We start from the raw sequence: 14880 nt of genomic DNA on the forward strand, positions 1-14880 counted from the left end.
GTTATAATTGTAGCTACTATTATTATTATATCTGGCTTTCTCCAAAGTTTCCAGGACAGTCTGTGTTTACAGAAGGCATGGATTAAAAATAAGCCAACATATCTATTATTGGCACTAACACTTCGAAGGCACCTACAATATCTACAAATCTTTGTAATATGCAATTTATCTAGTTCACACAAATAGGATTTTAAATGAAACTATAACAACCTCACCACATGCTTACCAATCCCTCTTCCTAACAAGTATTTTATAAAGTATATGTCTTATTTTTAAATATTTTATTGCTACCTCTACCCTCGCAAACCTACTTGTTAAATGAATTATCTCTGACACTCTTGGATCTACATACACTTAGCTTAAACTCCTGAATTTTGGGGCAGGCTTAAAGACTATTTGTCAGACGATTTTTTTTTTTTTAAATCTTGGTAATTGCACTTTGAGGGTAAAAAGGGAGGGCTGAAAAAAAAAAAAATCATGGCATCAGAATTGAAAATGACCTCTTAGTCCAACCCCTGATTTTACAAAAAGTTACAGTGATGTTCAGAGCAACTAGTCCAAGCAGCGTGACCACTGGAGCGTGGCCAAGGCAGGGCCAGAGCCCAGGTTTCCTGATTCCTCGCCCGTTCGCTCCTCATTGCACTGTGCTGAGACATGGCATCCGATCACTATTCAGATAATGACACCAACACATCCAGAGCTCAGGAAACCACTTTCTGTCATTTCAAATAAGAACTTAACTTCCCAGGTTTTGACTAGTTTCATAGAAGGCAAAGTCCCAGCATTTCAGCTGGCTGATTTAAGGGATTCGTGAAAGCTTTACCGGTGAGCAGTCTATTACAACCCCAATGAATTCAAATGAGGCACTGGGATTTCGGATTCCTAAGTCTCAGTCAAGGTAAAGGCACTAATTTAAACTCGGCAGAAGGAACAAAATCTGTATCCCTTACAGAATGTTCGTTTTCATCAAGATGCTTTCATTGCAAAGGCTACATTTCTCAGGACTAAAACTCTAGAGATAACAATGGGATGAGTTGAGCTGACGGGGAGGGGAATATTTATAAAGAGGACAGCTATAATTATTTAACTGATCTAGAAATAAATTGTTAAAAATCAGAATTCTTAGTAATATTCTCACAGCATCTAATGAATAAATATCAAGCATATCACTCTATTTGAACACTCAAGAATGGGATTAAAAAGTATTATCAACAGAGGTAAATTGAGAGCTGGAACTGGATGGGCAGAACATATTTCATCCGTTCCTTCAAGTAGTTCAAGTAGGGAAAAGAATCTTGAAAGAATTCACAATGCCAAGCGGGAAATAGAAATCTCCAATATCTGGTCAGCAGAATATTCCACTGGTATTCTTATGTTGTACTTGTGACTTTTTTTTTGTTTACTCTTTCAAATGAGCTTTATTTGCTCTTAGCCTCTATCTTGGACTCACTGGGTCTTGAAATGTCCACTCTTTATTAAACTATCATTCGCGTGTGTACACCAGACATTTAACTTACAGATAAGGAGCAGCTCAGGGCAACTAGTCCAAGGTAATACAATTAAAATGCTTGGAAGAGGATTGGGGTCAAATAACTAGCTAATGACAGAAGCATTAACTTTCAATGTCTTCGGAGTAGGAATCAGAAGACTGAAACTAACAATTTTATTTGTTTTTCACAAAAATCCTGTGAGGGTAGAATAATTTGCCATGCTTTCCAAATGACAAATGGAAGTTCTAAGAGGTTAAGTCATTCATTCAAGTCATGTGATAAGAAAACTGAAAATTCCCAGAGTCAGCTTGTGGTAGAAACTATATAGATTGGCAGAATTCTTTTGGAAGGAGATTTGGCAAGATGCATCATGAGTCTTAAAAATGGGCTTGAACCTAGGAAGCTACCAGAAATATACACAAGTACTTATATGCACGGATTTACCACAACATTATTTATAATAGCGAAAAATAGAAACCAACAGTAACAGCTATTATGCCAATGGAATAATGTGAAGGCATCAAAAACCATGTTTTCAAGGAACATGTAATGACACAGAAAAATGTTTACAGTACGTCTATTAATGACAAAGTTGGGCTAAATGAACACAATGATCCCAATTTTGTTTTACCAAAAAAAAAAAAAATACATATACATACATACACAAATATACACAAACAGAAGGGTTTATACCAAAACGTTAAATATGCACACACTGCGCATTAAATTATAAAATTAAAAAATGATTTTAAAAAATGTTTTTAAAGAAACAACATAAACTTGACCTGTACTGCTGCTATCTAAAATTTTTGTTCGAATCACTATTTAAAAGGTTATTTTCTTTAAAAAATGATACTTACCAGAGAACTTCCTTTTAAAATTTTTAAATACAGTTGACATTCTATATTATATTAGTTTCAGGTGTACAGCATAGTGGTTAGCCATCTATATAACCTATGAAGTAATGTCCCCGATAAGTCTAGTACCCACCTGGCATCATACATAGTTATTACAATATTATTGACTATATTCCCTATGCTGCGTTTTACATCTCCGCGACTATTTTATAATAGCCAATTTGTACTTCTCAATCCCTTCACCTTTTTATCGAGCCCCCCAACCCCTCCAACCTGGCAACCATCAGTTTGAGAGAACTTCTCTTAATGCTAATAATTATTGAAGTTTTTCTATGTGCCAGACATGTTTCATATACATGCCTCACTTAATCCTTAAAATAATCCTGTGAAGTAGGACTACCATCACTCCATTTTAGAGATGAGAAAACTGAGGGTCCAAGATGTGAAGTGTGACACCTGAGACATGGGAAACCCAGATCATGGACTAAGGGACATGTCTGTACTCATTCCCTATGTTAAATACACAGTTAAAACCTTGTGTTCCATTAAATAATCTTCTAAAGGCAGAACAGATTAGGCTCTTAGTTCAGGAGGTGATATTTGGTATATGATTATTAGGATGTCTATAATTTGCTTCAAAACATTTCAGTACACGAAGTATAATATTAAGGTGCGTGTACTAGTTCAAGTTCTACACCAGATACGGTCAGTTGGCATAACGCAAGATTCACACTTCAGGAGTTGGCTCTGAGCCTTCTAATCTGCAACCTCACTCTGCAGAAGTTTCAGTTACCTTTATCCATGACAACTGACCTGAGGCTCTGATAATTAGCATAAGCAATGTTAAAACTGTGAATTTTCACTGGTGAAATCAGTGGCTTGCTAACTAGCATAATGGATGTTAGAAACAGACTATCAATAATTTAGTTAGTGGGACTTAGCTCAAAATTCTAGAGATATACCCATCATTGAACAATCAAGGTGTAAGACTCTATCTAGCAAGCTCTTCACTCACCAGTTTAGGGATGGTGCCCACAGTTTATGTCTAAATGATCCTGTGGCCAGCCATTGGATCAGAAGATTCGGGCTACCCGATGCTATCTGTAAAACAGCTCAATCTTGCCTTTGGAATACTGTCAGCTCTGCCTTCAGTGAACAGTTCATGCAATTCATGGTCAGAGTACCCAAAAGGATAGAGGCTCACTCAAACTTACAGAACAGGTACACTATTTTGTGCCTACTTGTAAATAAGTGACTAATAAAACGTCTGCATTTGTTGCAGATCTTTTTTTATAAGCTGCTAGTGAGGTTGTGAGGGTGCAACTGACCCTCATCAACTCTGAATTTGTCATCGGTTCTCAGTAGGAACTCAAAGAACTTAACAGTTGGATCGGCTTAAACAGGCAGTTCTGACATGCCTCCTGCTATTTATGCCCTTGTGTGAATAGACACACAGACACACACAACACACACACACACACACACACACACACACACACACACACACACACAGTATCTTCTCTCCTAGGATATTATCTTCCACTATTAAAATGGATTTCTGTAAAGCTCAAATCAGCACACTCCCTAAGGAAGCGGCATGCTCAGATTGTGTTAGCCGTAGCATGTCTAGGCCAGATCTTCCACAAAGCGATGTTCAAATTGTTTGATCTGCCCACAGAGTTTCAGTGACAACTATTTCACGTGCTGCTGCACTCAATCCTTCTCTGCTCAGCCTCCTGATCACAATAAGAATAATGATGAAACTAATAATGGGGTCTCGCCAGGAGGGGGGCTGAAATAACAAATAATTTTATCACACGTTGAAAATGTATTTCACAAACTTAAAAAAAAAGAAAACCCCTCCGTGTGAGTGCACACTGAGAGCTCTGCACTTGCTCGGCACTCACAGTCATCCCTAAGTTCTCAGGCAACCGAGCTAAGATAGAACCTTGCGTGTCAAGTTAGCACCATGCTATCCTTTGAGCCTCGCCCATGAGAGTAAAGCGTAGGATTTGCAAGAACCGCACAGGAGTTCACCAGAAAGTCCTTTTGATTCTGGTTTGGAATTTTTTCTTTCTTCTTTTTTCTTTTTTTGGGGGCGGTGGCGACGAATGTTTCGTTTTGATCTAGAGAGATAGAGGCCAAAACTCCAAAAGATAGTTATACTCAACTCGGTGTAAAAGCACGCTTTCTCAATGGGGACAATGTTGAAACAAGGTGACAATTTGTTCTCAGTAGTGAAAAATACCTTTCTGTATAAGGCAAAGACATAATATAGTATACGAAGAGATAATCAGTATATTTGTGGTATTAAAATTTTATGGGCAGGGGGTAGAAATTGGGGGAAGAAAATGTCTAAAAAGGCTCCTTGTGGAGGGGAAGGGGTGACAATGGGAAAAAGGTTGAGCAACGCCAGCCGGAGAAATGCCTTCCCCAACCTGGGAGCACCTGCACAGTCACGCCGGCCCCGGCGAATATCTTCATCTCTGTTTCCTTCTCTGAGGGTCCCTCAGGGTGGAGGTGACTCTGGCCTAGGTTCCTCCCTGCTCTGTTTCATAGTTATTGGCCATTCCCCTGAGCTGCAGAAATGTGTATGAAGCCTTTCATCTGTCCCAGATTGCCACTGATCTCTGTTTTCCTTCAGATCTTTCTCTCTGTTTCTTTGATCTGTTGTTTGAAATGTGCTTGCTTACCTCAAGGCATGTTAAAATACACATTTGGCATCATGCTACTTGTCAGTGGTGGCTCTTTTTCAACACTTCCAACCCATCTTCCCTTGGCTGTCTTAGGTCAAAACTGTCCAGCAGAGCATGATATCAGGACAAAGGGATAGAGATTATGGCAGAGTCGAAAGACAGGTTAGTGACTCTCAGACTAAAGATAGCACTGTATGCTGTGCTCAGTAGTGTCACTGGCCAAGAATGTAGTATACACAGCACTTGCTCTCCTGTATGGACTTGAGAAAAATACACAGTAATGGTACACGCCATTACTGTCATGGATGAAGATAGTTAGCTACCTCAAAAAAACAAACTTTTAGGAAGTTCCTCAAAAATTAAACATAGAATTACTGTATAATCCAGCAAAACAACTGAAAACAGAGACGTAAACAGATATTATACACCGATGTTCACAGCAGCACTATTCAAAATCACCAAAAGGTAGAAGAAACCCAAGTGTCCATCGATGAATTAATGGATAAGCAAAATGTGGTCTACATACACACAATACAATATTATTCAGACTTAAAAATAAAGGAAATTCTGTCACAGGCTACAACATGGATGAACCTTGGAAGCATGATGCTAAGTGAAATAAGCCAGTCACGGAAGCACAAATATTGTTTTGATGCCACTTATATGAAGTACCTGGAATAGTCAAACCCATAGAGACAAAAAACAGAATGGTGGTTGCCAGGATCTGGGAGGAGAAAGAAACAGGGACTTGTTATTTAACGGCTTTGGAGTTTCTATTCAGGAAGATGAAGAAGTTATGAAGACATGGTAGTGATGGTTGCAAGACACTGAATATGCACAACGGCACTGAACTGTACACGTGGAAATGGTTAAAATGGTAAATCTCATGTATATTTTTCCACAATAAAAAGTTTTAATAAGCTTTCTAATACTTTTAATAGATATTTGCAAAATAAATAGCAAAACAACAAATCCATAGTCCATGGGAAAGCAGAAAGGATATGTTGTTATAGTAAAAACAGCAGAAATGCCAGCTAACCACACCCCTACCCTGTATGGCATTATGGCGGTGAGGCCAGCTGGGGTCTGGATAAGAACAGAAGCTGGGACTGTGAACCAAAGGCAGGACACGCTGCAACCACTCGAAGATCCTTTCAAGTGACACCAGCACGGCGCCTCATTCCTCTGGCCCATTCCAGGCTTTTCCACTGTAACCAAATTCCTTGCTTCCACATTCCCCCGCCCTTACTGTACATACCACATCTCCTCGCTCTGGCTCTACACGCATCTCACCCCACCCAAACGGTCTGAGCGCAGAACCCATGCATGCAGCAGTGTGGTGCAGGCCTCAAGAGCACCCTCCAGAGTCAAGCAAGTTTGGGTTCAAATCCCAGGTCCGTTACTCACTAATTCTGTGTCCTTGATGAAACAGCTTTGCCATTTGGAACCTCAATTTTCCTAGGCATAAAATGCACAAAACAGTTCCTGTCTTGCAGAGTTGTTTAGATAAGTAGATAAAGTAAGAAAATGCATGCCAAGCACAGGGCTTGGCATCTAGGAAGCTCTTGTGAGCACCAGTTGTTTTCTAATATCCCTGTCAGCACTGACCACAGTGCTGAGCACTAAACACCAAGTGGGGCTCACCAGACTTTCAGCATCCGTAGATGTTTATTCATGGCCTGTCAGGCTTTCTACCCTGAGCTACATGCCTGGGAGTTAAGCTGTATAAGGTACAGTCTCTACTCCTGTGAATTCTGTCTTATTCCTACTTGTGTCTCCAGCAGCCCACTCAATGCCTGGCTCATAGGTGACACCCAAAGTGTTAGAGGAACTGAACTTCTAAGTTTAAAATCTAGTGTGTGTTCATATGAGTTTGAGGGCTTAAAAAACAAACCTGTAACTATGAACACAAAGTATGAAAAATAAGCATGTGAGTAGGATTTTTTTAAAATTCTTGAATACAAAGAGAACACCTTATGTTTATTTGACCTGCGTTCTTCAACATGGCTTTCACCTCTAACTGTGGGAATGCATTAAAATTGCCATTTTGTGGATGAACAACTTAAGATCAGAGGGGTGGAGTGACTTGTGCTAGATCACAAAGATAATAGGCTTTAGTGGGCTGTAAGTTCAGAAGTGCTTCTACTTCAAGGACCTATTTGTTGACTTGAGTACGAAGAGGAAAATCCCATTCTCTTGCCCACATATTTGCATTCCAAGAGGAATGTGGGGTCCAAGTGACGTATGAAAGTTAACATTTGTGTCAGAAAGGCCTGTGAATTGCAAGTCACCTCTGAGTGGTGAAGGAAGAAGAAAAAGGCAATGAACAAGCCCCCCAGAGGCGCAGAAACACAAGTGACCTTGGCTTGGGGGTCCATATCTGGAACCAGCTGGTTATTTACAAACACAGAGATATAAACTTTGTAAGGACCTAGAGTTGCTGTTTATGGAGAAAAAAAAAAATGGATATCAGATCTTACCTTTACCACCACTAAACAGCTTCAAGGATAAAGTCCTAAAGTGAAAGTTAAGTCATCTAAAACACTCTCATTCTGACTTCCACAGAAGCCATTTATGCAGGCTCATCTGTGAAGGTTTTATCAGGAAATCAGACCGATACTGGAAAACATCACCATTTGGATAAAAAGTAAAAGACGCAATCATGACTGGCTCCTAAAATTGAAAAGCTAACTAATTAAACTAAGCCTCTTTAAAAAAATATTGGAAAAGGCAAAAGCTAACAGAAAAGATATATTCTTACTTATGAGTACAATAAATGAGAATAAAGAGGAATCACTTGGGTTCCGTACTTTAAAATTTTTAAGTCACTTGATGATTTCCAGATAGTATTCATCAGAAACCAACTGTGGACCTCCCTGAGCATTCTAACTCCTTTCTACTCACCTCTACATAAATGTGCAGGGCACTGTCCAAGGTCCTAAGCGATGGGGGAAATTGGGATTAAGATTAGTAAAACCCCCTCTTTTCTCTCAAGAGCATAGAATCTGGCCATGCCAAAAACCTCTGGGACTAACTACAGGTATTCCCTATTCTTCAAAAGTTCGCATTAGGCCCCTCCCAGTAAGGTGGCACAGGGTAAGATTTATTAATAAAAGATGGGATTTGAGTCCAGACTGCACCCTTTGCCAGACCTGCGATCTTGAGTAGATCCATTTAGCCCACACTTAACACAGTGCCTAGCACAAAGCAGGCACTCAATATATACCTGTGAAAGGAAGAAAGGTGTGCAAGCGTCCACCCACGAATTGGCTGTACTTATCTCTGCAAGATATTTCTCATCAATGAAATGAGAATAATAACGTCTACTTTACACATCTCACAGGCTCAGAATGTACACAACCACTGTATGGTTAAAACTCATTAATAGGTTCGGATTGACGGACAGGTCAAATACAGACACACTTGGACTAATCAAACAATATTTATTTATCTAAAGCAAGGGTTGGCAAACTATAGCCCACAGGCAATTGAGATCATTATCTATGTTTGTATGGTCCATGAGATAAGAATGGTTTTTACAAATAAACATTTATAACCAATTTGACGGGAAAACTAACTTTTTATGCCAATTCAGCTAAATGTTATCTCGCCCTACCAAAAAATGAATTCCATTCTTCTAAGTATTAGATTCTTAGTAGACTTGTGTTACAAAAAATTTTATACCCAATTACTATTATTATATTTTTAATTTTGTCAATTAAACTGCAAATTTCCCTCTTGTTATTAAGTAGCTACATAATATCTCAATTTTGCTTCTTGGCCCACAAAGTCTAACATATTAACTATCTGGCTCTTTACAGAAAAAGTCTGCCATTCCTGATCTAAATAATGTACAAGAAGTCAAGGATATAATAACAAAAATATTTTCCTCATTAACCCTATCTTTTTTAGAGTACAATTCTGAAGAACATGAGGGGTTTTTGTTTGTTTGTCTGTTTGTTTGTTTGTTTTAATGAATATATATTTTGCTATATAGCAGAAAGACCCACAATAGTGTGTGAGTGAGTGAAGGTCAGACCTTCTAGAAGCTCAACTGCCTGCTTCTAAGCCCAGGTTTAAACAGGCTGGGCCAGTCTGGGTATGCGCTCATCTGGGCCAGGAACACATCATTCATCTTGACAGTATTATCTGTGGAGTACAGTACAGCACCAAATACTCATTCGTCACCCTCAGCCTTCCAACTAAGGCATCATGTCCAGGTTCGATCTTTTGTTTTTAATAATTTTTTTTTTATTTTTCCATCACAGTTGGCATATAATACTATATCGGTTTCAGGTGTACAACATAGTGATTAGACACTTTAATAACTTATGAAGTGATCACCCCAATAAATCTAGTATCCATCTGACACCATACATAGTTATGTCATTCTTGAACCTAGATCTGCAAAATGAAAACAAAGGTCCAGAAAACCTCTGGGGTCATAACAGCAGTTCCTTAGACCAGCCATTAAGCCTATCCCACAAAACAAAACTAGGTAACATAGACATAAGTCCTGAGTAAATACTGGGAATAAGTGATTATGCTCATAATCACAATTAACAACAACAGCAATAATAATGATAAAATAAAATATTACAGATAAAATAAATAATTAAATAATTAAAATCCATTCAGAACACTTGCAATAGGCATATAAAGATGCATAAGGAATGGACTTTGCCCTAGATGAGAAATTAGGACATATCAATCTCATGTGTATATCATAGTAAAGAAACTAAACACAGAATAGCTCTACTTAAAACAAGGTACACAGGATCTTAGAACTCCAAAGTGGCCTCCGAATTACCTTCCTGGAAGCCTAAGCTCCCACAAGTACAGAGTTTGAAAACCACAATAATGGACAACCAGGAGCTCCAGATTTCTGTGTCTTCCTCATCCATAATATCAGGACAACCATAATAGCTATCTCAAAGGTTTCTGAGCATTAAATGAGATAATAAGTAAAAATTCTTTTTATGATGAGTAGCACATAGTAAGCACCCAATAAATATTAGCTATTATTATCTTTTTTGTTAAACAGTTGTCATCAAATTGTATATATTCTAAATATAATTATTCATTTGTATTATTTCTTTTAATTAAACTATCACTATTCTCCATATTATCACATACTCTTTATTGGTATACTTTTAATTTAATGGGCCACAAAAGACACTTTAGTTTGGGATTTTTATAATAATAAGGGTAATTACTTCTGCATATATTTATTTACTAACTGTATTTTTTTCTTATGTCTGTTCATGAGTCTTATTCAAGAACCCAATGGGAATATCCATGGTTCCTTAAAATTAATGTTGGTTCCAAGTGGAAATAAGCTTACCTTCTGGGCTCCCTGTCTTAAGAATGTGCTGGCAAAAGTTTCCAAAATACAGTTGAGAAAGCCAGCCCCTGTGATTGAAATCCTGCCTCTTTGAATGAATTCTGTCCTGCAAACAAACAAACAAACAAACAAAATCTTTGATGTTATTCCATATTTGGATATTAAAGCTACAGGGCTTCCCAACAGGATAATTATCAATTATAATCAACACAAAATAATATCCATAGTAATTCAATAATTGCCTGTCACAACAAAAGGCTTTGCTGAAAAGACACAGTTTATATAAGAATGGTCTTATTCAAACTAAAGAATATTTGTTTCCAGTTGCTAAGAGAGTAAATTTTAAAAGTTCTCATCACAAAAAAATTGAACTATTTTAGGTAATGGATATGTTAGGTGGTTGTAATCATTTTGCAATATACACATATATCAAATCACTATGTTGTACAACTTTAACTTACACAATATTATACGTCAATTATATCTCAATAAAACTAGGAAGAAGAGAAAACATGAGTGCATTATTCTAACAACTGTAGAACATAGGATTTCTAGTCATACCTAATAAATAATTCTGTGATAGGAAAGTAAATGATCTTTAAAAATTGCTCTATTTGACCCACAATGAACAACTTTAACTAATTCTATCATGCTGCAAAATGGCTTTTTAAAATTGAGTCTGAGACAATTATCAGTTGTATAACCTTGAGTAAATTACTTAGATTCTCTTAACTCAGTTTCCTGACAAGTAAATTGGGAATAATCATTATCTTCCTTTTACGACTATTGAGAATGAGTTAATACATTTAACAGTAACATGAATAGTTCGTGACATACAATGATCATTCATTAAATGTTAGCCCATTACTAAAGAGAGACAAACAGAGACAGGAAAGCCAGAAGCCTGGCATGACTTCTTTCATCCTTGATTGGAAATGGAAGTGAGACATTCGATAAGCCACTATCATATTTAAAGTTCTACCAATATTAATTTTCTCCAATTTATAAAACAGAGATTTGTATAACACTTGAGAGTAACTTAACAACAAGATATGGACCAATCTGCCTATATGAGAATTCCATAAACCAGTTAAGAGGTTGCAGAACCCCAGGTGAGTGTAAAGCCAAGCAGAGCTACATCGAAGTGAATAAAAAACGTGGTTGCATTTACCTGCCATCGCCCCCATCCACCCAGCATAGCAAAGCACAATCAGGAGGAAACTCCCAACTACTCACCATTGGGAGGAAAAGAATAGTGGAATGGATGTCCAATATTCTCGCTTTACAGGGGTACTGCCCAAGAAACTGGTTTCTATCTCACCTGACTCAGAATGTTGAAGAGAATGGCAGTATACTTTGGATGCCTGGGGGCTGCTTAGAACAAAAGCAAGCATAATGGCTTATTAAAGCACCAGAGAGTTTGTAGCAATGTCGACAGACATCAGGGAGAGCAAAAGATTATGATTCTTGAGAATATGGGTAGACATCCTTAACTGGAAAATTACACACATATGCCCAAAGAATACTCCTCAGAAAAGGTTTTAGAGGCCCTCCAGAAAAACTCTATAGAGACTGATTAGTGAAGGTCATCCCCTGCAGAAAGCAAGTCCATAAAGGCTGGAAAAGGTGGCTGTCTTTTCAAATGCCCAAGTCTCTCAAAAATAAAAAAGAAAGAAAGAAAAAGAAGAAAAAAAAAAACTACAAAATATACAAGAAACAAGGAAACATGGCCCAATCAAAATAACAAAATAAATCTATAGAAACCAAACCCTGAAGAAATGGTGATCTATGAATTACCTGAAAAAGAATTCAAAATAACCATTTTAAGGCTCAGTAAGGTAAAAAGAGAACACAAATAAAAAGTTTTTTAAATGATATATGAACAAAATGAGGATATCAACAAAGAAAAAGAAAGTAGTAACAATAAATTTCAGGAGCTGACAAATATAACCGAATAGAGAAATTCACTAGAAGAGTTTAACAGCAGACTTGATCAAGCAAAAAAAAAAAATCAGCAAACTTGAAGACAAGTCAATTGAAATTATTGAGTCAGAGGAGCAAAAAGAAAAAAAAAAATGAAGAAAAGTAAAGAAAGAGTAAAGGGCTTATGGGACATCACCAAAGAGAGCAATGTACACATGATGGGCGTCCCAGAAGAAGAGAAAAAAGGGCAGAGAGCCGACCTGAAGAAAAAATAGCTGAACACTTCATAAATTTGAAGAAGGAAATGGATGTCTAAATTCAAGAAGCTCACTGAACTTGATAAAAAGTCAACATCGAGAGAGCATCCATAAGATTTTCAGTGGATTTCTCAGAAAAAAATAAATAAATAAATAAATAAAAACTGGTAGGGCCAGAATGAATTGGGATGATTTAGTCAAAGAGCTGGAGAGAGAAAAAACTGCAAACCAAGAAGACTATATCTAGAAAAGCTATCCCTCAAAAATGAAGAAATTAAGCCTTTCCCAAATAAACAAAAGCTGAGAGAGTTTACCACTAGATAGGTATATGGATTACACTTAACTCTGCCTCGTCCACTTATTTGTTCGACACACATTGACTGGGAGGTTACTATATGCTAAACACCATAATGGATGTTTTAGGCCTACAGTGAAGGAGACCATCTCTGTCCTCTAGGATCTCAATGACTAGTGGGAAAGACAAATAGACAAGTAGGTGAGTGTCCCATCAGCAAATGGAGGCAAAGCATTCCATTGCAGAAAAACCACAAGGACTCAGGCAAGAAGGCATGAAGGAACAGGCCTGAGGAGTTGCAAGTTTTCTGAAATGCTCAATATTTAACATGGGGCTGGATAAATTCTTATCACAGGAATGACCAGAGCATAAGGTGGACATGGGAGACTTTAGGAGAATAGGCTAGAAGAACTAATGGAGATCAGGTTGCAAATGGCCTTCTCAGGTTGAGGAGTTTAGACTTTATCCTGGAGGCAACAAGGACTTATCTTCTGAGGGGCAGGTACAGATTAACAATGACAGGCACCACTGCTCATTGCCACCACTCACTGCTTCAGACAGTCTCCTGTCCCCCATTTCCAGCAAAGTGCCTACACTCAATGAGTTCAGTGAGCATTTGTTAAATGAATGAATGAATTTAAAACAATCAAAATGATATTCCAAAGAAAATATTTCTTCTACCTTCTTAGATCTCTTGAGATAAGAGCCAAACTTCCTCTATGTGTATTAGGGGGGATGTGTGTGTGTGTGTGTGTGTGTGTGTGTGTGTGTGTGTGTGTGTGTGTGTATGAGCATGACGCTGACACTAAGAAAAATATTCTGAGAAAATTGTGGATCCAAAAAGCTGTGATTTTTGATAAAAATAATGATCATAACCTCTTAATTAGACTTTCTCTCTAATCCTGTATCAGGATTCTTTATATTTAGTTCACACACACAGAAAAACGAAGCCTTTGAAAGACTTCTCTCTGCCCGCCACTACACACAGAGTTATCCTAGCCAATCTGACCTAAAGAGCCTAGGCAAATAGTCTAGGCAAAGCAGCTTCCACCTCTTAGATTTAAGCCTATTTAAAATGATTTGCTTATGCAAAACTATATCCTAGTGACACTAATCTTTTCTGTCTTTGTTCCAGATTAGTCAGAGTAGAATTTAACAGTGATTTTAATATTCAAAAATGAATAGTTGAGCAGTCTCTCACTCTTGGGAGAGATGCACTCTTCAGTCCTCAAGGCAAGTGTAGGTGAGGGAATAATAAGTCCTTCTTACATCATATTCTAACCAATATTTCTTTCTACAACCTTTGGGAGAAATAAGTACTCAGAAAAGCATTCTCAGGGTTGGTCCACTTATCGGAGAATAACAGGACAGTAAGGCAGGGTCACGCCCTTGCTATCAATGAGATGAGAGTTTATCCTATTATATTTTAAGACTGTCAGAGAAGAAAATGTTGCACTTTCCCTAAATAAATCATTGACAAAGCACATCATATATTTTCTGCTTACCACACATAGCTAACCCAAATTCTTCATGCTAGATAAGCTTCCTTGTATGTTCCTGTGCAAAACACAGCAGGATACACAGCAACATGCAGTTTAATTTCAGCTTTTTTTAAAAAAAAAAAAGAGAGGAGATGATGAAAGAAAGACAAGATGAATAGATGGGTGGGTAGCTGGATGGATAAACAAATGCACAGAGTTGAAAATATTAACAGCAGCATCTCTGGGCATTAGAATTATAGGTGTTATTTATTTACTTTGTTGTTTTTACAAATTTTTTACAATAAATATGTAATACTTGGCAATCACCAAAAAATATTAATAAGGCCCTGAAGATAATTTTTATATAAATAAGTTATTCCTTAAAAGGCTCTGTGCTACCAAGAACCACTTTCAGCAAAGGTACATGCCAACTTCTACTTACCCTTCACCTAGTCTCATTAAATCACCTCTTAGCTCTCCTTTTCCCACACTGTGTAACCTCAGTTCTTTGTGCCTTTTGTCCTAAGACTTTCTCCC

General features: G+C 37.6%; 1 protein-coding gene across 4 annotated transcripts in view; it reads right to left on the reverse strand.

The window, feature by feature from the left end:
• PRELID2 (PRELI domain containing 2) overlaps positions 1-14880 on the reverse strand; it is a 63803-nt gene that overhangs the window by 22196 nt on the left and 26727 nt on the right. For 3 of the 4 annotated variants that reach the window (XR_005647291.1, XM_039836446.1, XM_039836448.1), the window contains one exon: positions 10388-10493. The exons of the other annotated variant lie outside the window; for it this stretch is intronic. Coding sequence is in view for 2 of the 3 variants with exons in the window: in XM_039836446.1 (XP_039692380.1) it covers positions 10388-10493 (106 nt within the window). In the remaining variant the exon portion in view is untranslated. The remainder of the gene's footprint in view (positions 1-10387; positions 10494-14880) is intronic. 4 annotated transcript variants of the gene reach the window in all.

Source organism: Pteropus medius, unplaced genomic scaffold, assembly GCF_902729225.1.
Source record: "Pteropus medius unplaced genomic scaffold, Ma_sr-lr_union100, whole genome shotgun sequence".
In the NCBI taxonomy this organism is placed as follows: Eukaryota; Metazoa; Chordata; class Mammalia; order Chiroptera; family Pteropodidae; genus Pteropus; species Pteropus medius.